The sequence below is a fragment of the Hyaena hyaena genome, unplaced genomic scaffold, assembly GCF_003009895.1.
Source record: "Hyaena hyaena isolate Hyena2069 unplaced genomic scaffold, ASM300989v1 scaffold_217, whole genome shotgun sequence".
Taxonomy (NCBI): domain Eukaryota; kingdom Metazoa; phylum Chordata; class Mammalia; order Carnivora; family Hyaenidae; genus Hyaena; species Hyaena hyaena.
Window position 1 is genome coordinate 937,479 of NW_024080849.1, and position 22,463 is coordinate 959,941.

General features: G+C 49.8%; 1 protein-coding gene across 1 annotated transcript in view; it reads right to left on the reverse strand.

Annotated features, from left to right (window-relative positions):
- The window catches only part of PTGFRN (prostaglandin F2 receptor inhibitor), an 82,724-nt gene that overhangs the window by 7,614 nt on the left and 52,647 nt on the right, over positions 1–22,463 (reverse strand). The window contains exons 5-7 of the mRNA XM_039242766.1: positions 13,043–13,468; positions 9,056–9,475; positions 1,905–2,012 (exon numbers count right to left, since the gene is read on the reverse strand). Coding sequence (XP_039098697.1) covers positions 1,905–2,012; positions 9,056–9,475; positions 13,043–13,468 — 954 coding nt within the window. The remainder of the gene's footprint in view (positions 1–1,904; positions 2,013–9,055; positions 9,476–13,042; positions 13,469–22,463) is intronic.

Genomic DNA, 22,463 nt, shown 5'->3' on the forward strand with positions numbered 1-22,463 from the left:
TCCCTGGCTCTGCTCGACCCACGCACGCCCTGGGAGCACATCTTCAGTGAGTCACTTGCACACTTATCTCCCGGCTTTGCTTCTGGAGAGCTCGACCTCTGAAGGGCTGTGACCAGCCCGTCCCTCCCCTTCTCGGGACAAGACCGCCTTGGCGCTTGGCCCACGCAGGCGACATGTCCCTTCCAAAAGAGAATTCCTTCACAGCCCGTCGGACGCCTGAGGAAAGACTAAATTACGGAGCGTGCTTAATTATTCAGAATCCTCCATCCACGCTGTCCAATGGTGCAAAGTTCTCGAAAACTGAGATCTGCATGATAACAGCCACCTAGAGCTTCTGTAATTACACTGGAGAAAAAGGCTCTTATATTAAGGGCACGATTAATACGCTGGGGCCCATTAATTTGCTGAGGATGAACACTGAAGTGATTTATTTTTGTATGTATCATAAACGACCTTCAAGGGTAAACAGGGCACCGATTTCTGAAAAGGATATACCTCCCCTTCACCTGCCGGCCCCTTGGAGTTTCACTGCCGTTTTTTCCTTCTGAACCCCGCTCTGTCCCCCAGTCTTCTGCACCTCGGCTCTTCCAAGGCCCAGGCACCCCACCCCCCCCACCCCCCGCACCTGGAGAACAGAGCTAACCGACGGGTGGTTTGGAGGCACTTCTCGGTTTTCTTTGATCTTCCTCGAATTCATCTTTGTCCTCCCTCGAAAGCTCAGCTGTGCTGAGGCTCCCCGGGAGAGCCACTCTGGCATCTAGCAGCTAGTCCCGGGGTGCGTACCCTGCGGCCCGCAGGCCAAGTGCAGCCCCACCGCCTGTTGTCAGCGGAGCTTTGCTGGGACACAGTCAAGCCCATTTGCTCACCTACCATCTGCGGCTGCTTCCACACCTCCACAGAGGTGGCCGGGTCTGCAGAGGCCACCTGCGCCCCAAGGCCAGAAGTACTTCTCGCCAGAACCCGTCACAGGACAGGACTGTGACACCTGCAGTGCTCAGCGGGCGTCCTGGTGAGCCTGACCTAAGGGGGCAGCCAGCCTGCCCTCTGCCCCTCGACGGCCCGAGACACCGTGCCACTCCCTCTGGCTCGCTGCAGGCCTTCCTCACATTGCTGGCAACCCGCCCGGCGTGCAGAATGAAACCTGCCTCCAGTGCCTACCCTGGGGCCCCACTGCCAGCGGTCTCTGCGCGGAACTGGTCATTTCAAACCCTGTGGGTCTAGGCGGACATGAAGAAGACACCGCCTGGTTCATGAAGGGGGCAGGCAGAAAAGGGGGAAGATGCATGGCCCACCACTCCCGGGCATCCTGTGGGCAGTGCTAACATTTTTTTTTTTTTTTTTTTTTGCAAAGACAAAGTTTGCCTAGATTTCCTGAGAATTCAAAGAGCGACAGCACCACCTGGTCACTCGCTGCCCATTTACTCTGCTCTGTTTCATCATAGACTTAACGCTACTTGATGTTCTAATACATGCTGACCCACCTCCTTTCAACCAGGTTGCAAAGCTCTGTGAGAACAGACATGGCGTATTCTAAGGCCTTCTCTATTCCCAGTAGCTGGAGTGGAAGAAGCTCAACACAGCCCTGAATGAATAAGTGAATGAAAGCCAAGGTGAAGGGGCTGGACCCAGCTGGTAGGTTTCAAACCAGCTGTACTCGGCCCCAGAAGTGGCCCACTGATTGCTGGATCCCAGTGTCTGGTCGTGTTTCTGAATCATCTGATGGACAGAGGCCTCCGTCAACAAGTATGGACTGAACACCCACTGGGTGCCAGGTCCTGAGCCAGGCAGCCTGGGGATTAATGGACAGTATAATCCGGGACCTCCAGATCTACGTAACAGCAGGGGTGGCAAAGGCGTGTTCCGAGGAGGCAACACGAGACAGGAGGGAAGACAGAGAGACGTACCTGGATCCAGGGCTCCTCCTTCGACTGCGATGATGCAAAACAGTTTGATGAGCTCTCCCCGGATGACCGACGGTGTGTCTGAGTGCACGGAGGCATTGAATACAGGGCCTGGAAAACAGTGACGGCACTAATTATTCCCGTTCACATGTGGGCTTAAATTCCATGTGTGGCGCTCTCGTGGCCACACCTACACGTGGCCCGCCTTCCTGGAACTGGGCTCGGGGGCAGGCGGAGGCTGCTTTCCTTCTCTTCGGACGCGCACACCAGGCACGGTACAACGGGCAGCCCCCTAGTTACCACCGCCAGAGAACTCTTCCTAAGAACTACTTTTGCTTCTGGCTCTTCCCGTCCCTCTTCTCTGATGCCAACCATGGTCCCATTCGAAGGCCACCCCACCTGCCAGCCTGATACAGCCTGGGTTGCTTCTGTTTCTGTACGGGGCAGAACGGCCTCGCTGGGCTGGGGACAGGGGGCTCTGCCGTTAGGAGGCTGAGGTCCAGTCAGCAGACCGACGTGCCAACAGTGACGACACTCTGTAGGGGCCCTGCGGGCACCACAGGCTCCAATCTGTCAGGGGAAATCGAGGCAGTGTGGATATTGCTTCAAATCACTACCCACACAGGATCGGTCTTGCACACCTTCCTGAGAACACTCAGTCTGATTTTCAGTTTGCTTTAAAAAAGACCTGTTTCCTTCTTCCCGAGTCTGGAAGATGTCACTACCCAAGCTGTGCTAACTGTACAAGGCACAGACGTTCCCAGCTTTTGAGTCGTGAGCATAAAAATAAGCAACAAAACAGGAAGTATAAAGAGTGAACACATAAAGAGAATTTAGTGCTAGAATTTCATAATATTTGCCACAGAGTCAGTTAGTGCATCTGACTGTAGGTATAAATGCTATTATGCTACTTGATTACTAGACATAAATAAGTGACTTATTAAATTATTTAAGAAGTATGCCAGGACGCCTGAGTGGCTCATTTGGCTGGGTGGCCGACTCTTGGTTTCGGCTCAGGTCATGGTCTCCCAGTTCGTGAGTTTGAGCCCCACATTGGGCTCGTTGCTGTCAACACAGAGCCTGCTTCGGATCCTCTGTTTCCCTCTCTCTCTCCCCGTTCTCCGCTCATCCTCTTCCTCTCCCTCTCCCTCAAAATAAAAATTAAAAAATAAAATAAGCTTTTACAAAAGTATGACTTGCATGGCCGCTATCTGGCTCCTATCCCCTTTACTCCTTTTTAGTCCTCTGTTTTTTAATTAAAAAAAAAAATTTTTTTTACGTTTTGTCTATTTTTGAGACAGAAACAGGGCATGAGCGGGGGAGGGGCACAGAGAGAGGGAGACACAGAATATGAAGCAGCAGGCTCTGAGCTGTCAGCACAGAGCCCAAGGTGGGGCTTGAACCCACAAACTGTGAGATCATGACTTGAGCCGAAGTTGGACCCTCAACTGACTGAGCCACCCCAGTGCCCCTTTCTACTCTTCCGTTTTATGTGACCATATTACATAGCTTTCAGACAACCCGATCCAAAGAACTCAGTATTTACCTTATCCTAATTTCTAAAATCTCAGAACAGGCAAACCAGAAGAAGGTTCTAGAATACCAGTGCTATGGGACTTCCCTTGGGTTTCTTGGGAAGCAGAAAGGGATAGCCTTGGACAGTGCTTCTGAAACTCATCTGAAGCTAATATTGTCATTAGCTTTTCGAGCTTGTCAGATCTTTTCGATCGGAACCAAAGAGGAAGAAGTTCTTTTTGTTTTAACAGCTAAAAGAAATGACTGAGAAAGAGCATAAAAGTTGTGCAAACCAATGAGGCAGAGTCAAAAAGGCTGTATTTCCATTTCACCGCGAGTGGAAAGATGAACTGCTGGGACTGCTCTCCTCACACCTAGCATGGAGCAGTCTGTCCTGCCGGGAGCAAGGCGAAGGGCAGGTGCGGGAGAGGGCAGCCCAGGGGGGTGGGGCTGCCCCGAGCAGGTTGTGGGGAGAGTTCAGACAAACTGCAGGGCAGCAGGAGGGCATCCACTCTGGGGGCAGGGTGAGAACATAGTGAAATGGCGGTCCCGCACATGGGGAAAGGGATGAAAATAGAGCAGGGAAGTCTGACCTATCTGTGGACAGCTTGCCCTTCAATTAACAGGCCTCCCGGCCACAGTTCTCACGGTCCTGTCCACCGTGGATTTGCTCTACCTCCTGCAGTGAGGTAGGACAGGATTGAGCTAGAGCCTTGGAATTAATGCCCGGGGGGTATTCTACGCCACACATGACCGCCAGGGAGTACATGTTAGTAGCAGCCAAGGTGAGCAATGAGGAGCACATATCTTCTCTGACTAGAAACTTCAGGTAATAAACAGGGCCCCACCACGGGACTTTCGTAAAGTGCCCAGCCCTTTACCGCAACGTGGTAATCCAACAGGAAGCTCCTCATCATGGAGTCAGGGTTCCGAATTGGAAACCACAAAGGAAGGCTTACCGATTTGGACAAATATCACTCTCTTCTTTACAGTTCCAAAGAAAACCCAAAACTGCCTCATAGGTCACAAGTTAATGGCTGTCACTTCCCCCAGTGGCTGTGGCTGCGGGAACAACGGGGCATTTGTGCTAGGGCTCACCATGCAGACATGGGTCTGGGAAGGGGTCTTTACTGTGAACCCTTCACGGCAGTGCATTGCCTTCTAACGAAATCAACAACTCGCAGTGAATATGGGTCATTATCCCAGCCTTGGAAATATTTTTATTATGGTCAACTTCTGGGGTAATGCTGTTTTTCTGAGGGAATTTGGTTAACTTCACAGATGACAGACTGAGGCACAGAGAGTTCAAGTGAGCCGCTGGAGTCACTAGATGTCCCCCGGTCCCTAGTCTGCAGACATTACAGGGACCACACTCAGCTTCTAAATCCAAACACTGAAAGGACCATGGTCCAACTCCAGCCCCTAAGGAGCCTGTAAACCACAGTTTTTGTGAGAGTCCAAACTGGAGGCCATCTGCATGTCCGTCAGTCGGGCAGTCGCTAACTACATTTTCTAGGAGGTACAGTCATCAAAATTGTTATTTACCTAGAATTTGTTTTAACGTGAAAAATGTGTCTCTTACACAGTTAAGAGGAGGAAGCAGATCACGAAACTGCACCTACAGCCTGATCTCAGTTATGAAGAAAACACGTTAAGAGAAGATTTCTAGGCAGACAGACACCACCAATTAACAGTGTCTGGTAGATTATGGGTAATTCTTCTCCTTCTTTCTACTTTATTGTATATTTAAATTTTTCTCTATTAAGGAGAAGAGCTTTCTTATTATCCTTTGTGAAAGGCCAAAACTTTGAACACCATAACATTTAATCCATATGTTCCCCTGACCACCACCCGACACTTTGGTTTAGTGAAATTCATGACTCAGCAGGGCCCCTTGGGAAACACTGTCCTCATACCAAGAGACAAGTGGCCCCAAACCAGGGGATAGAAAGGTGGGCACCAGGAAGGACCACTGTCATCTGTATCTTATCGTGTGCCACTGATTTTCACGAAGCAAACACTCTTCAACATCAAGTTCAACATCAAGTCTGTGTTTGCTGAGAGCCCGTCGGGGTGAGGGCAGTGGGCTGGGTGCCTCTGATCGCAACTTCTCCTCATTCAACCGTGAACTGGCCACGATAACTCCGTGGATGAAATAAAACAAAAGTCTTAACCAGTCTAAGACCGAAGCCAGTCTTCAACCTGGAAGTTACATTTTATCTGTTGTGCAGAGATTTAAAGAATTGAGAAACAGATTCAATACCCATTCCTCACCCAGGAATCCAAAAGATCTGATGTCTCCCTTCTTTCCCCTAACAGCTCTAGAGAAACAGCAAATAACAAATGTAAAAGAAGACGGCATAAACTCCTATAGGGAGTAAAACAGATACAAGAATGAAAGACCAACGCCACGTAATCCTCTGAATATCAACAGATATAGAAGAAGTATTTGACAACATTCAACATCTCTCATGGTAAAAAACAAAACAAAACAAAACAAAACAAAACAAAAAACAGAAAAAAACAAAAAACTCAACAAACTGGTAATGAAGGGAAACTTCCCCAACTCTATAAAGGGCATCTAAGAAAAATCCATAGTTACAATGATTCCTAATGGTAAAAGACTGCAAACTTCCCCGTAAGATCAGGAACAAGACAAGGATATCCTTGTACTACCATTCCACATTGTATTAGAGACGCTAGCCAGGGCAATTAGGCAAGAAGAAGAATCAGAAGGTTTACACACAAAAATTAACTGAAATGGATCATAGCGCTAAATGCTAAAAGCTGAAACTGTAAAACTATTAGAAGAAGGGAGAGCCACAAATCTTTACAACCCTGGATCAGAGAATGGTTACTTAGAGAAAACACCACAAACATAAGCAAAAAAGAGAAAACATAAATTGGACTTCATCAAATTTAAAAGCTTTCACAAACAAAGTGAAAAGACTACCCACAGAATGGGAGAAGCTATTTTTTTTTAATTAAAAAAAAATTTTTTATGTTTATTTAATTTTGAGAGACAGAGAGTGAACAGGGGAGGGGCGGACAGAAATGGAGACATAGCATCGGAAGCAGGCTCCAGGCTCTGAGCTTTCAGCACAGAGCCTGACACGGGGCTTGAACCCACAAACCAAGAGATCATGACCTGAGGTGAAGTCGGAGGCCCAACCAACCGAGCCACCCAGGTGTCCCAGGGAGAAGGTATTTTTTAAACCAAAGGGCTTGTATCCAAGACCCTATGAAAAACTCGACTAATCAACAATAAAAAGATAACTCCATTTAAAAATCAGTAAACGAATCTGAACAGACATTTCTCCAGAGACTACACATATGACCAGTAACCACACGAAAGGATGCCTAACATCAGCAGTCATTAGGAAAATGCAGATTAAAGCACAATAAGATATTGCCTGACACCCACCAGGTTGGCTCTGATAAAACAGATGGAGAATACCAGAGCAGGTGAGGGTGCGGAACACTGACCATCACACATCACTGGTGGGCATGTAAAACTGAGCAGCTGCTTTGGAAAACAATGTGGCAGTTCCTCAGAGTTAAAGAGAGCTACCATATGACCTAGCACCACTCCCAGGTGAGAAATGAACCCTTATGTCCATCCAAAAACGTGTACACTAATGTTTATGCCAGCATTAGTCACAGTGGCCGAAGAGTGGAAACAACCCAATGTCCGTCAACGGATGGATGAATAAATGTGGTACATCCACACAATGGAATACTGTTCAGCCATAAAAAGGAATGAAGTACTGGTGCACGGTGTAACACGGACGGACCTTGAAAGCACATAAGGTGAAAGAAGCCAGTTGCCAACGTCCACATACGTGATTCAATTTATGTGAAATGTCCAGAAGAGGCAACTCTATACAGACAGAAAGATTAGTGGTTGCCAGGAGCTGGGAGTGGGGAGCACAGACTAATGAGTACAGAGTTTCTTTCTGGAGTGATTAAAAATTCTAGAAAAGACTGTGGCAATGGCCCACAACTCTGTGAATATACTCAAAACTACTCAAGTGTACACTTTACATGAGTGCATTTTCCACTGTGTTAACTATAATTCAGTAAAGCTATTAATAAAAAAACAAACAAGCAAGGGCGCCTGGGTGGCTCAGTCGGTTAAGCGTCCAACTTCAGCTCAGGTCATGATCTCACGGTTCGTGGGTCCAAGCCCCGCGTCGGGCTCTGTGCTGACAGCTCAGAGCCTGGAGCCTGTTTCAGATTCTGTGTCTCCCTCCCTCTCTGACCTTCCCCTGCTCGCTCGCTCTATCTCTCAGAAATAAATTAATTTAAAACATTAAAAAAAACATTAAACTCACGAATGATGATCATTCACTTTGATACCCTAAAAACTGGGGATCAAAAACTTTTAAATAACCTACCTACTGAAACACACACACATACACAGAGATTTCAGAAGAGCTTCATGAATTGCACAGATGGAAAAGAAATGATTTCCTGAGACTACATCTCCATGCCATTAAAAAAAAAAAAAAAGTAGACCTTCCCACCTGGGAGCATAAAAACATCTTACTTTAACCAAAGATAAAATCCATTCAGAAATAGACACAAAAATGCCAGTGTTTTAACTGATCTACCCATACATGAATACCACCAATAACTATTCTTAACGAACTGGTGGACAGGTACATTCATCCCTACCACCCCAGCTCTGGTACCGCGATTAATTGATGGGAAATCTTTTTCTAGCCCCAAAGCAAGGGGAGGCATGAGGTCAGATGCTCCTCCCCTACGTGGAAATACTGCTCTGTTAAGTTGAACCAAAATGACACCCCATTACCCTCAGTCCTGGGGACCCCTAAAGACCCATTGAAGAGTGAAGGCCATGGGGCTGGATGCCAATGGGGTCTTGGCCCTGAAACTTGCACTTCCAGAAAGTCATTCATAACCCCTCTAGGGGTTCAGCTCCCTCCTCTCTTTGAATTCCACCGTGTTCTCTAAAGGATCTAAAATAGCTGAGTTTGGGTTCATCTATTTAAAAAATAAATAAAAAAGATCGTCTTTACACACAAAAATTTACACACGAATGTTCACAAGGAATATTCATAATAGCCCAGCAACCGGAAACACCCAAATGGCCTTGAGCTGATAAACAGAAAAACAAAACGTAGCATCTCCATAAACTGGAATATTATTCAGCCACGAACATGAATGAAGTACCATGTCATGGATATCCTGGAAAATTAACAAGTAAGAATGCAGGCACACAAAAAAGAGAAAAATCCTATATCAAGGTGAAAGAAAGCAGGTGTGAAGACCATATATTATATTCCATTAATGGAAAGTGTCCAGAACAGGTTAAGTTTATAGAGATGGAAAGAAGACCGTGGTTGCTGAGAGGCTGGGGACTGAAGGGTGTCAGCTAAGGGGTACAGGCTTCCTTTGAGGTACATTTTGCTCTATAATCGACTGTGGTGACAGCTGCACAACTCTGTGAATGTCCTGAAAGCCACTGAGCAAGGCCCTTTGAATGGGTGACCTAATTGGCACGTGAATTACACCTCAATAAAGAAAGGTGTTTTAAAACAACGATTCAGCCACCAGACCAAGATCCTAGGCCTCTCTCTAGCTCAGTCTGTGGTTCAACAGGGGCCCCCGCTCACCTGCAGTCTGGAAGTCAATCTCGATAGGATTGGAGAGACTGGTTGCCGCTTCTCGCCACAGGCTGCCCCTGACAGGAGACCAGGCTGTCACCACGCAACGGTACAGCCCCGCGTCCGAGACCTGCGTCTGGTACATTCGATAGCGAAATTCGTCTTCCTGCACTTTCTCCAACACCACGCCGTCCACCCGCGAGGCATCTGTCCAATTCTCCAGCTTCACCACAGAATCTTGGTCCAGGGAGATGATGTACTTGGTTTCGTTGGGGCTCGAGAGGTCCCCCACGGGCTTCTCGGCAGTGATGAGAACCGAGTAGCGCGGCGACTTAATATTCTTGGAAGATACTTTGCAAGTCATCTCAAATGTGTTTCCCGCAGCAAAGAAAGGCTTTGGCTGCCTGGCCTTCACCACAAGCACGGAATCTGGAATGAAGTACCAGAAAGAGGTGAGTTCTGGCTAAAACAGGTGGGTGTCTGAGAGTAGCACGACGGCAGCAGAACTGGAACTGACGCACAAACTGCCGCACGCGGCCCTTAAGAAAATCTGGAAACTCGAAAAGGAAATCACGTGTGTCTGTAAGCAGGCTATAAGCCACCCCACTGGAAGCCAAACAGTCTGAAATGACTTCATGGGAGTGAGGGAAACTGGGAGACTTCTGATGCCTTCCAGGACAGGAGGCAGAGCTCACGCTTTGTGACCAGGGGGAGATGTGGTTGAGCCCAACACCCATATCGGGCTCTCGGCCACCCCAGGTGCCTCCCTTCCCCTAGGGTTCTGCGGGGTGGCAGAAAGTCTGCTTGGAGAAGCAGAGAAAGGAAGGAATGGGTTCTTTCTGTTTGATCACAGGATGGTCACGGTCAGAACAGACTAGGATGCAAGTGACTGGGACACCCACCTGTAGATCTAGTCCTGTCCACAGAGATACTGCTTTCACATTTTGAGCAAGTGTCCGTGGCTACACTCACTTTCGGTTTATGCATGTTCTTACCCCCCTGCTTCTCTGCGGAAAACGACATCCCTAAGCATATATATATTAGGAGTCATCATTATCATAACCGCTCAACAACTCGGGCACTTGAAAGGTACTTAAATATTTGTCAAACGGATGAATAAGCGAATTAAACACATTCTTTTTATCCCCTAATAAGATTATTAATTCTATAGTCTAGTCTAGCTAAACAAATGAAATTCTTATGTAGGGTTTTGGTGGGAGCAGGGTTCCACCGAACCTAGGAAGCAGGACGCGTGTGTCACGTAGGGCCTCTTCAGTATCACTGGTTCTCGGGATTCCATCGATTCTCCCATGAGTCTGGTCATCCACTGATTAATTACACAAGTACGCAGGGCCTCCTGCGTTCCAGGGGATGCCATTGTAAACAAAAAATACGGAAAGCCCTCCCCTTACACGCTAGTGGAGGAAGACGAGCAAAATAAACAAGTATATATAGTATGGTTAGATGGGGCTCAAGTCTGAGAGAACGAAGAAGAGCTAGCAAAGGAGGCTGAGAAGCAAGAGCTGTGAGGGAGGAGGGAAGCCCAGCGAGGACAGTGTCCCACGGCCGAGCAAAAACCAAAGTATTTCTGGGAGGAAGGAGCGATCGCCTGCACTAGATCCTAAGCCAAGTAAGGTAACCAATGACTGGACTTTGCAGTATGTCAGTCTTAACATGAGGAACGGCGGCCAAAAGCTTGACCAGAGAAGGTGCTAGAAAGAACAGGGAGAGGGAAAACTGGAGACACCAAGAACAGACAAATGATATGCCTTGGCTATAAAATGAAAGAAAGAGCAGTGAGTGGGGGCCCAGGGGCTTGGGGGATGGAAAGATGGAGGGACAAGTGAGATGAAAGTTACTTCAGAGGGGCACCGGCACTGAACTCTTGATTTTGGCTCAGGTCATGATCTCACAGTTCGTGGTTTCATGCTCTGCATGGAGCCTGCTTGAGATTTTCTCTCTCTCTCTCTGACACTCTCCCAGGTATGAACATGCATGCATGCTATCTCTCAAAATAAATAAATAAACTTAAAAAAAAAAAATTCCTTTAAAGGGGCCCCTGAGTGGCTCAGTCAGTGGAGCGTCCGACTTCGGCTCAGGTCATGATCTCATGGTTTGTGAGTTCAAGCCTCACTTCGAGCTCTGTGCTGACAGCTCAGAGCCTGGAGTCTGCTTCAGATTCTGTGTCTCCCTCTCTCTCTGCCCCTCCCCTCCCAACTCTCAAAAATAAATATTAAAAAAAATTACTTTATAATACACAAGTAAAAACAAGAGGTCTAACAGTATGTTTATGGGTCAACAGGGAAGGTCCAGAAATCACAGTAATATTGACGGCCTTACAGAGTGAGGAGCCATGTGCCTGACCAGCGAGAGGGGCTGGCCTCTGTTAGGGCACAGGCTGGGTGTGAGCGCGTAGAAGTTCTCCTGATTGCTTCTGCTTCTTCAGGGAAAGAGAAAGCAGGGCAAACAGCTGAGGGTAAGGCTAGCAGAGGAGGGTTTCAGAGAAGGTGGGATGCAATAATCACTGTGGAGAGGAGGGAAGTAAACAGATTATGGAAATGCAGAAGGATTGCCAGGCAGTGCTGAGAGCCCCGTTGACATAAATGATACCAGATTTAAAGAGAAGCCAGTCAACATGTTTAAATGTTTCTATCCAATGAAGAATGCAGGTGGGGAGGTAGCAGACGGCCGGCTTTGAACTGGCTTGTGGTTAGGCCAGAGCATAGTGCAAAAGAAGAGGGGAACTAGGGAGCTCAGGGTGCAAGGGAGCGATTACAGCTGGCCAGCAATTTAGGCAAGGTGACCACACATCTCGTCCTCCCTTCCACCCCAGGACGTATCTATGAATGAAAGCGGGGGCTATTAAAAATGACACAGGGCAACAGTCTGTAGACTGGACTGCCCCGGACACATGGTGAAGGCCAGGACGAGGTCATGGACTGCCAGTCTGGGAAGGTTAAAAGGTTGATACTGGAGGACTGGAGGGAGCAATGGGAAAAAGCGGAAGGTGTGTTTAGGGAGCAGGGTGCCTGGAAGGGAGGGCAGGAGGGCTTTCGGTTATCACAACAGAGACAGTCTAGTGTAGGGTGTGAGTGTGGGAGGAAATGACCAAGCCAGGGAACACGGCGACTCGAGAAGAGGGCAGGGGACCGAGACGGAAAGGTTAATGATCTTCACCAGGCTACTCCACCCTGGCTGCACAGGAGAACTGGCCTGGCAGCGATTAAAACTTCCAAAGCCCAGGGGCGCCTGGGTGGCTCAGCCGGTTGAGCGTCTGACTTCGGCTCAGGTCATGATCTCGCAGTCCGTAGGTTCGAGCCCCATGTCAGGCTCTGTGCTGACAGCTCAGAGCCTGGAGCCTGCTTCCGATTCTGTGTCTCTCCTCCCTCTGCCCCTCCCCTGCTCACACAGTCTTTCTCTGTCTCTCAATAATAAATAAACACTAAAACAATGTTCTTTTAAACTTTGAGTGCACTAGGTCCCAAGGCAGCCAGTGCTCTGAGCATCTAGGAGGAGGCGCAGCAGAAAAAATCGCTTCCCTCAAGCTCTTGTCCCCTCTCCCCAGAAACGATCTCTCCGAACGGATGCCTGACGCTCCAGGGGCCAGTGCGATGGCCTGTGGCCGCCCCTTCATCTGTGGCTCCGCAAACAAGTCTGCACCCAGCAGGAACTTGCAGGCACAAACACACCCCAAAGACCCAAGACCACCCCACAAAGCATGTGTCAAGGGCTGAGCCTCTGCACACTGCGGGCACCTATGAGACCGGTGTCTACCACCCACCAAGCCCCAGCTCTCCCGCTGGGACTGAGCCCCCTCAAGCATCAGCATCTTGAAGGGGTTCATGCTGCTGATTAATGCCAGAGCCGTCTGAGTTTGCATTTTCGGGGCTTTCGCGCGGAAAGTGAGCCTACAGGTAGACGGGGCACGTAAAAGCGCCCAGTGGGGATGATCTGGGGCCAAAACAGACCGTCAGTGAACAGGAACAAAGCGCCTACCTTCTGATGCCCAGAATATGTTGACGGGTTTGGAGAAGACATCCTTGCTCTTCACCCAGCTGTCGTTTCGCTGCTTGGTCCATGCGGACACCACACAGTAGTAATTGCCTCTGTCCTCCTCCGTGGTCCTTTGGATTCGGAAACTGAATGTGTCCGCACGCTCCTTAGAAAATATAAAGTCTCCGTCCTGAGCACGCTGCCGGCTCCTGTCTCCGTACCTCAGGGTCCAGTCCCCATTCATGACCGCAAGCAGCTCGCTGGCCACCAGGTCATCACTGCGCCGGCTGAGCCTGTAGTACCAGGACACCGTGAAGCGGACGCTGGCCTCAGAACCCTTCACGTCCACGATGCGGCACTCCAGCTCCGTGAGGTCGTCCGAAAACTCGGGGACCTTAGAAGCATTCAGGTACACCTGATAGTCCAGTTCTGAATGACAGAGAAGGGGGTGGGGGGCAAGGATAAATGAATTAGCAAAAAGAACGACACAAGGGCTACTCCAGTTCTGACCATCGAATGCCCACCCTCCCGACCACAGGGAAGGGAATCAGAGTCTTTGCACTGGAGAGGAAGGGTCCAGAAAGAGTCTGTTCTTGCAAAACTTGTACGACGCTACCACCTGGGGAAACCTCCCAAGGCCAGAAGCCAAACGTCTGGCAATCAGTCTTGACCTTTCTGTAGGCTTGGGAGCTGACTCAGTTTCCTCAGGAGGTCAGTCTTCAGAGAAGGATCGGAGAGGCTCAGTGCTGACACTCTACCAAGGCTGTGCCTGGGAAAGCCAGCCTGCCAAGCCGTGCCGGAGGAGTTCCAAAGCACCGGCTGGAGCAGCGCGGGAAAACCCGGTCCCAGAGAACATTCCAGCCCTCGAGGCCGATCCCCACCCTGGCCTAGTTCCTGCCATCCTTGGCCAGGCCCCAAAGGCAAGGCCCTCAGGTCATCAGCTGCCCGGCAGACCCTCCTTTGCACTTTCCCGGTCCTCTGACTTTTTCTGCTCAATGTGTTCAGTCATCAGTAAAAACCCATCCTCGGGCCCCCACACAACACTCGTCACTGCCGCCCAGAACTCTCCCGCACAATTCCCACACGCGGCCAGCTCATGGGACCCTGGCCCTGGGAAAGCCTGCCCTCCTGGGACCACTCCACTTCCCTGCAGGTGCACATTGTGTCGGGGGCAGGAGGGAAGCCGGCGCTCTCCTGGTGTCCCCTAACCGCATCACAGCCTTATTCTCCCCTCGTGTGAAACCCCTCCTTCCTCGGAGGTTCTGTGCGCCTGTTTCAACCGTTTTCACAACTCCAAGTTTCTGCCTCCGCTGGCCCCAAGGCATGCCCCTACGCTTGCCAAGGAACTGGTGTTAGAACCTCTCTGGGGCCTTCCGCCCTCCCGCCCCAGGTCATTCTCCCCGATCTGAGGTTCTCTGCCCCCACACCGTGTCACACCCCCGCACCATGTCACACTCCCACACCATGTCACACCACCACGGTCACCCGCTGGCAGTGGCCCTCTCCTCCCAACCACCCTGCCAACTTCCACTCGTTCTCCATTGTAACCTCCCATGTCCCCCTCCTGGGGCCCCAGAGTGTGGCACTCTTTCTCCCGGTTCCCGTAAGCCGGGGAGGTACGCTCGTACAGCAGTGTCCCCGTCATTACCATTACTGAAGGTCCCATCCCCAAGTGCCAAATACACAGCCTTGTATGCAGTAGGCACTCAATCAAGGTGCGCTGCCTGGCTTTTGGAGAAAGTTACCTTCCTCTCCTGTGGCATATGTCCCGCTAGGAAGAAGTGAATTCTCCCTAAATGGAACTTTCCGTCTGCTACAGCTCTCTTTATTTCCATTACCCCAATCAAACAGTTTTGCTTTATTTAATGTTGCTTTTATTTATAACTCATCCAGATGATAAACTGCTGGGGTCAAGGAGCCGTTCTTCTGTGATTTACACCTCTAGTAAAACGCGTCACATATGACTTCTCCAAGAATGATGCAGAGGCCAGGAAATGGAAAGAACTCAAAACCCTAATGCCATCAGATGTCCCCTTCGCAAACCGTTAACTGCAAGGGAGGGTGGACCCTGTGGCACATACAGTTAAACCAAGGGGACCCGGGCCGGTGACAGGTGCCTGCCGTGCCGGGAAGGGGGTGCTGTGCAAACGGCATGGACTGCTAGAGTCACATAGCTGGGGGGCGTCCCACCTCCTGGGCAGAGGGCCAGCACCCCAAGCTGCCTCTGTGGTGACTCCACCTGCGCAATCAATACCGCCCAAATGCCTTTACTCCATGGCACGCGTCAGGCACGACCTTCCCAAATCATCCCACGTCCCAGGCTTCAGCTCCCGTCCTCCTGGGGGACCTGGCCACAGCTGCCTGACGGCAGACAGGACAGCCGGGCTCCCCTCATGTGGACTGGCCAGGTGTGTGCTAAGATGGCAGCCCTCCGTCAGGACTGACTTGGAAGCCACACCAGGAGAGCTCACGACACTGCATGAGCGGCCACTGCCGTCCTAGGCAAAGACCCTTCATTGTGTTTCCATGGTAACCGGAACAACAAACGGAGGGGAGTAAAGCGCAGTGGGGGAGAGGTGGGGACCTGGAGCCAGACTGTTCGACTCCTGGCTTGGCCACTACAGGTTACTTAACCTCTCTGATGCCTCCGCTATTACAGAGAGAGTAACAGTTACTAGGTCACACAGCTGCTGTGAGAATTAAGAGTTAAAATCTACCCGGTGCGCCTGGCTGGCTCAGTCAGTGGAGGGTGTGGCTCTTGATCTCAAGGTTGTAAGTTCGAGCCCCTCGACAGGCACAGAGATTATGTAAAGATAAAATGTTTTTTTTAAAACGTTAAAATAAATATAACAGTGCTTCTTAAACTGGTGCCTGGCACGTGTGTGTATGTATACACACACACACACGCGCGCACACACACACACATACAGACATATGTGTACATTTGTGAACTACCGTTCACCATTCCCATTTCATATCTGAGGAAGCAGAGCTTTAAAGAGGTCAGTCACATGCCCACACAGCTCAAAAGTGGGACTTGAACCCAGGGCCATATCCCATCTATGACCATTCAAGAACAGCCTCACCTCTGGGATGAACCAAGTTCCCTGTTCTCTAAACTATTTTCTCACTACCACGGCCTGGCGCAATGAACTGTACCCCAGGGAATGCCGTGACTGGCAATGACACTGGTGTGGCACTGTCACCAGGAATCTCACCCAGAGAGGCAGCTCCCCGCCATGGGCCGTAACCCAAGCCTGGACGAGCGGCACCATCCAAATGGCCACGAAGCAACCTGTTGGATTTTTCTTCTGTTTCCTTATCAGTTACCAGCTCTTAACAATAAGCCCTTTAGTCCTTCACGGATTTCTTCCTTCCCTTGAGCAAATTCCCCCAGAGGCACGTTGAAAAGAAAGGCTGTTATTAAAATTACCACGAAAGATGGTAGCGAAGCAGACACCAGTGGTCAGACCACGAGGCGCATGTAGAAGGTGGGCAAAACTCGCTCCCGTGCTGACCCAGCAGAGCAGCTCTCTTTCCGGCTCCTCCTGAAGCACCGGCCCCAGCCCAGCTGCCCCCCAGCACGTTCCCCGGATCCTGGAACCCCGCCACTCCCCTGGGTTCCTCCTTAGGCTCAGACCCTAACACTCGCACAGAGCTGGCTTCCAAGCATCTCAGGGGGGTGTTTCCATGACACGGACAGCGTACCACACTGGTACCATCACCTCACTCCCCACCTGCCTCTGCCAATGTATACACGCACACACATACACACAAGTGCGGGCACACACACATGCATGCAAATATATAGCACACATGCTTGTACATGCATGCGAGCACACACATGCACAAGCTATTCACACCCACACTCATACATGCATGAACACATGTACACAACCATACACTGGCACATGTGTGTACACACAGACATGCGTGCACATACACAAGCACATTCATGCACACACAAACATGCATGCACACACGGCACGTATTCGTACATGTTACACACATGTAAACATTCATGTGCATACATGCACACACTCATACGTGCGTGCACGAACACATACATGCAAGCACACATTCATACACATACACTTGTACACACGCACATATATAAACACACATTCATACAGACTTGTACACACGCGAAGACATAAGCACACATTCAGTCACACACACGCACATGCAGACATAAGCACACACTCACACTCGTACACACATGCATGCTCACGAAGACATAAGCACACATAGTCATGCACATGCAGACGTAAGCACACACACACAATGTAAGCACATACTCACACACTCATCCACACGTACATAAGCAAAGATTCACACACTCGCTACACACACGCATGCACGTGCAGATATAAACACACACACACATACACACACCGCTGACCCACTCCAGGCTTGGCTAGCTCCTCCTCCTAACCTCCCAATTACTGTTCCTGCTGCCACACCCATCATTCGCTCTCCAGGTCACCTCTGCTTAAGACGTGTGCCATGTCCCACTCCCCACTCCGAGGGTCCCTAAGTCTCACACTGCTGCATTCCAGCACCTGCACACAGTAGGTGCTCTATAAATATCTGTGAACAAAAGTGGGAACCTCATGAGCACCAGCCTCATCCGGCCCTCTCTGCCTCCAGCCATTATGATAACCTCCCAACCCACCTCCCGGCCGACACAGCTATCAGGTTGTCTGGGTGCTAAACCTCCCACGGCTTTTCTTCTTGCCTCCAGAGTGAAGAGTGCACTCCCTGGCCTGGCACGCGAGGCGCTGGTGAGTGTGAGCCTAGGCCGTCGGTCCGGCCTCCCTGCCTGCAGCCTCCTGACATACATTCTGCTCTCCACTGGGATGGCCTCTGCGCGCCCTGACCTCCGCCTATGCCCCCAGGCTGTCGGCCTCCCTCCTGCCATCCCGCTGCCTCAACACCTGCGACACCTGCTGGGGCAGGACACCTGCTGGGGCAGGCAACCGTTGAATAGAGACATAGAGAATGAACAGCGTCTCCCGTTCCACTCCACCCCCACCTCCAAGGGAATCTGCTTAAACCCGATGGAGCCGAACACAGACCAGGCAGGGCACAGCGGGGCACAGCGCGTGCAAGTCTAGTTCAGTGACAGGAGACTCGCGTTGACTGCTTGGTCTCCTTCGCTGTTAGGACTGAATCTTAGGCCCCCAAACGGGAGGGCCCTACTGCAAAGATGAACAAAACTAGGTGGGTACTTGGCTTGTGAACTTGTAAGGCGCAGGTGCCAGTGATTTAAGGGGTGTTTCAAGGCCATGGGAACTGGCCACCAGCCTTTCAGGTCGACTTTGGACTTGGACTCCTGGAGGAGACATGGATCTCCTGTCAGGATGGTGGGAGTACAGGTGGGCTTTTCTTTCATTTTTGTTTTGGAGCATGGGTAGAAACGTTCCTTTTTTGTTGTTTTGCAATTTTATTTTATTTTTTTTATGTTTTATTTATTTCTGAGAGGAGGGTCAGAGAGAGAGGGAGACACAGAATCCAAAGCAGGCTCCAGGCTCTGAGCTGTCAGCACAGAACCTGACGCAGGGCCTGAACCCACGAACCACAAGATCATGACCTGAGCCGAAGTTGAACACTTAACCGATGGAGCCATCCAGGCGACCCTGTTGTTTTACAATTTTAAACCTGGCCTGCGGAGACTGTGCAGGTCCCCTGAACTCCATCACGAACATACGTCTTCTGTGTAACCTACGAGCCCTCCCTACCGGAGAACGCCTGCTTTAAATTCACCTGTCGTGGCTGTACTTCCTGCTCAACAAACCTTCAGAGACCCAACACCCACCAGGGTCCCCGTTCTCTAAAGCTTTTATCAGCACACTGCCTTGAACTTTGATTTTTATTGTATGTACGTCTTATGGACCTTCCGTAGGACTCTTCCCAGGGTCAGGGAGCACCTACCTCTTTCCTCCGTACATGTCACGCACGAAGTGCCACGCACATCAAAGATATTAAAACACCTGCTGAATCGGAATACATTTAATATTTTGCAGAAAAATGCTCATTTGTGGGGGCATAAGCGTTTCACTCCTGATTTATCTTGCTTGATCTCATCAAGAAATCGGCTAAGAAGGCAATGGTGGTTATGTTTTAAAAAATGCTTATCTGTTGGGGCGACTGGGTGGCTTAGTCAGTTAAGCGTCCGACTTTCACTTAGGTCATGATCTCGCGGTTCGTGGGTTCGAGCCCCGCGTCGGGCTCTGTGCTGACTGCCAGCTCGGAGCCTGGAGCCTGTTTCAAAGTCTGTATCTCCCTCTCTCTCTAACCCTCCCCTGCTCACGCTGTGTGTGTGTCTCTCTCTCTCCTAGAAATAAATAAAAATATTTAAAAAAAATGCTTATCTGTTAAGGTTGCACACTAAAGTACTTAAGGTCAAAATGACATTGGATGTGCTTTAAAGCGTGGGATATGCTTTAAATTCTTCCAGAAAAAGTGTGTGTGTGTGTGTGTGTGTGTGTGTGTGTCTGTCTGTCTGTCATCTGTCTGTCTGTAAGAGTGAAGAGAGACCAAATACAACTAGCATGATACTGGTGATGACTGAAGTTGATGGCTCTTTCCACTTCCGTATAAGTTTCTTTTTACATTGATATTCCAAAAAGTTAAAAAATTAACAAACAACTGCCCCACTCTGTAAGCCCTTGCACGGAATATGGAGGCCAGCCTAAGCATGACATCATCACTTCCATTCTTAGAAGCAAGGATCTGCTCCCTAATCTGGCTCCAGGAAGCTGTCCGCTCATACACATACTCCCTCCCCCCAAAGCTATAGTCTCTAATAGTCTCCCCACCCCCTGCCCAAAGAAAGACTTGGTTTTTTCAATGCATGTCACTGAACTCCCTTGTCACAGCTTTCAAAAACAATGAGAGGCCGTCAGAAGCCTCAGCTAATTTATTAAAGCAGGTAATTTGTGCCTACTGTGCGTAGGGCCTGCACTGGACGTTTTCACACAGATTGCCTTCTTTTCCTCTGACAATAATTACATAGCGATGGTGTTATTATACTTGTTTTACAACGACGATCACAGCAGCTAGTACTGAGGACTTTCTATATGCCATGTGCCATGCTATACACTTTTCCTTGCATTCTTGCTTTATCTTAACCTTATGAAGATAGGTACTATGGGGGGAAAAAAAAACGCAAAGCAAAACCCAAAGCCCAGAGGTGTTATTATGTAGGAAGCCTCGGGTCTTACACCGCATGTGTGAGCAGAATCATAGCCTGGCTCCCACCAGAACCAAAGTGCGCAAACTCCTTACACACCCGATTGTTCACACTTTCTCAAAGCCTGCCATGTCCCAGAAGATGAGGGCGGTACTCAGAGCCAAGGCACGAATCCTGAACCACGTGTGACAGGGTACCTGCTTTGAAGCCTCGTGAACTTGGGAGAGCTAAGCAGATGAGCAGACCGCATGCACAAGTTAGAGGGGACGCGAGACGCTCCGGAGCGCCCTGGCTTCTGCCGATGCCAGTTCTACTCCCTTAAGCTGCGCAGGTTCCATGCGGGCAGCGGACAGGTTGACTAATTGTCAGAGTTGCCACTCTCATCATCTGCATAACACACATTCTCCAAGGCTTAAACAGTCTATAAAAACCTGTTGTTTGGGGGAGGCCCTTTACCCCACCTTAGCAGACCCATTAGTATGAGGTTGTTTTCAAGCGTTAGCCATTTCAGAGAAAAGAGTAGCAACATTTGGAGGACCTTTCTTCATCCTCGTCACTGATCCCAGAGAAGAAAGAGGGAGCTGCCGGGTTTGGGAGCAGGGGCAGGAAAGGGGCTGGTGTGGTCAGCTCGACCCCCTCCCCTCGGAATCAGCCGCCTCTGGGACACACATCCTCCGTCCCTCCGTGCCCTGAGACACTCCTATGTCTTGCTTGGTAAAGAACCTGGTGCGCAAGAGCATGTTACATAGTGACCCTCCCTTCCCCCAACACCAGTAAATCCTCATTATGGCTGTCCAGAGAAGGTAGAGAGGACCTGAGTGCCAGGCACCTGCTAAGCACTTCATACGTGGCATTCCACGAAGCCTAGAAAACCAAAGCCTAAAAACCTCCATCGACACACCCAAGATAAGATGCTTAGGAAGTGGTGGCTCGCATCCCCACTCTCCAGCACTGGCCCACGTGAGACTGGACCTCAGAGATAACCCTGGCCAGAGAGCTGATAACGGCTGCCCATTAGGTTCTGCAGATCTGCATCTTATCTCCTGCGGATGGCACGGAGCTCTGAAGTCTCTACCAAGTACTGAGCAGATCAGCAGCTCCCTTTAAAGGAAAAGAATCACCTTCCTCGCTGGCACTCTGCTGGAAGAGGGGACAGTCCTCTGGTGGGGAAGAATGCAAATCAGGTTCTCGACACTGAAAAGCCCAGCTCGGCTCTGCCTCCCCGTTCTTGGAGCCAAAACCCGCGGAACACCCTCCAATTAACGCCACAGAAGTCTGGTACTTTGGGCAGAGAGCTCAACCATAAACTGATTGGGATCCAACTCATGCCAAAGGCTCACTTCAGACATCTGACTGCAGGGAGAGATGGCCCACTATGCAGATTAACCCGCCATTCCTCCAGATTTCTCTAGTTTTAGCCATACCCCAAATTAGGTCAACACAAAACGACATTTGTCCTTCATAGTAACAGCGTCCTACAGAAACCCTTCACACACACTTAAGATTTACGCCCTCTGCTTTTACAGAGTGGATATGAGAAACATCCATTTAAACAATCACTCAGGGCCTTTCATAAAGGAACAGTTGAAAGCACTGTCCATTACAGTCTCCAGTGCCCTTACATAAAAAAGCACATGATGAATGCAGTGCCGACAGAAAGTTCAGCTCTCTCTGGTTTCCTTCAGCAGAGGTGAACTGTACCATCGCATTTCCTTTTGCGGCAACGCTTCAAAACTTCAGAAGAAAATGCAGCGCTCAAGTGCAGCTCACTAATGGAACCCAACCACCTTGCGATATCTAGTCTTTGATTTGTTTCTTACCCCTTTTGATCTTGATTTTATTTTTATGTCTCCTGTGTTAAATCCGGCTTCATTTTGCAAGCCAACTTAAATCCTTTTTTTTCCCCTCCTTCAAAAGTAGGACATCAATCCTAAGTAAAAGAGGCTTTTTCTTACCCTCTGCAGAATCATCACAGCCCTCCTGGCAGCTGCAAGTGCTCCTGGACTCACCAGACCCGCGCACATTGCTGCCCTGGAGTCTGGTCAACACAATGGAATGTACGAGACAAGTAGACCCCAATCAGCCTCAAGTCCCTCCTCTCTGCTCACTGCACCAACCCCAAGCAAGAACGGCCCAGCTTTTAAGACTTCACGCTCTAGAGTTTCAGAAGGAAAGCTGATTCCCAAAGTCCAGAATGTTTCCACATAAGATGACAATACTTGGGGGCCG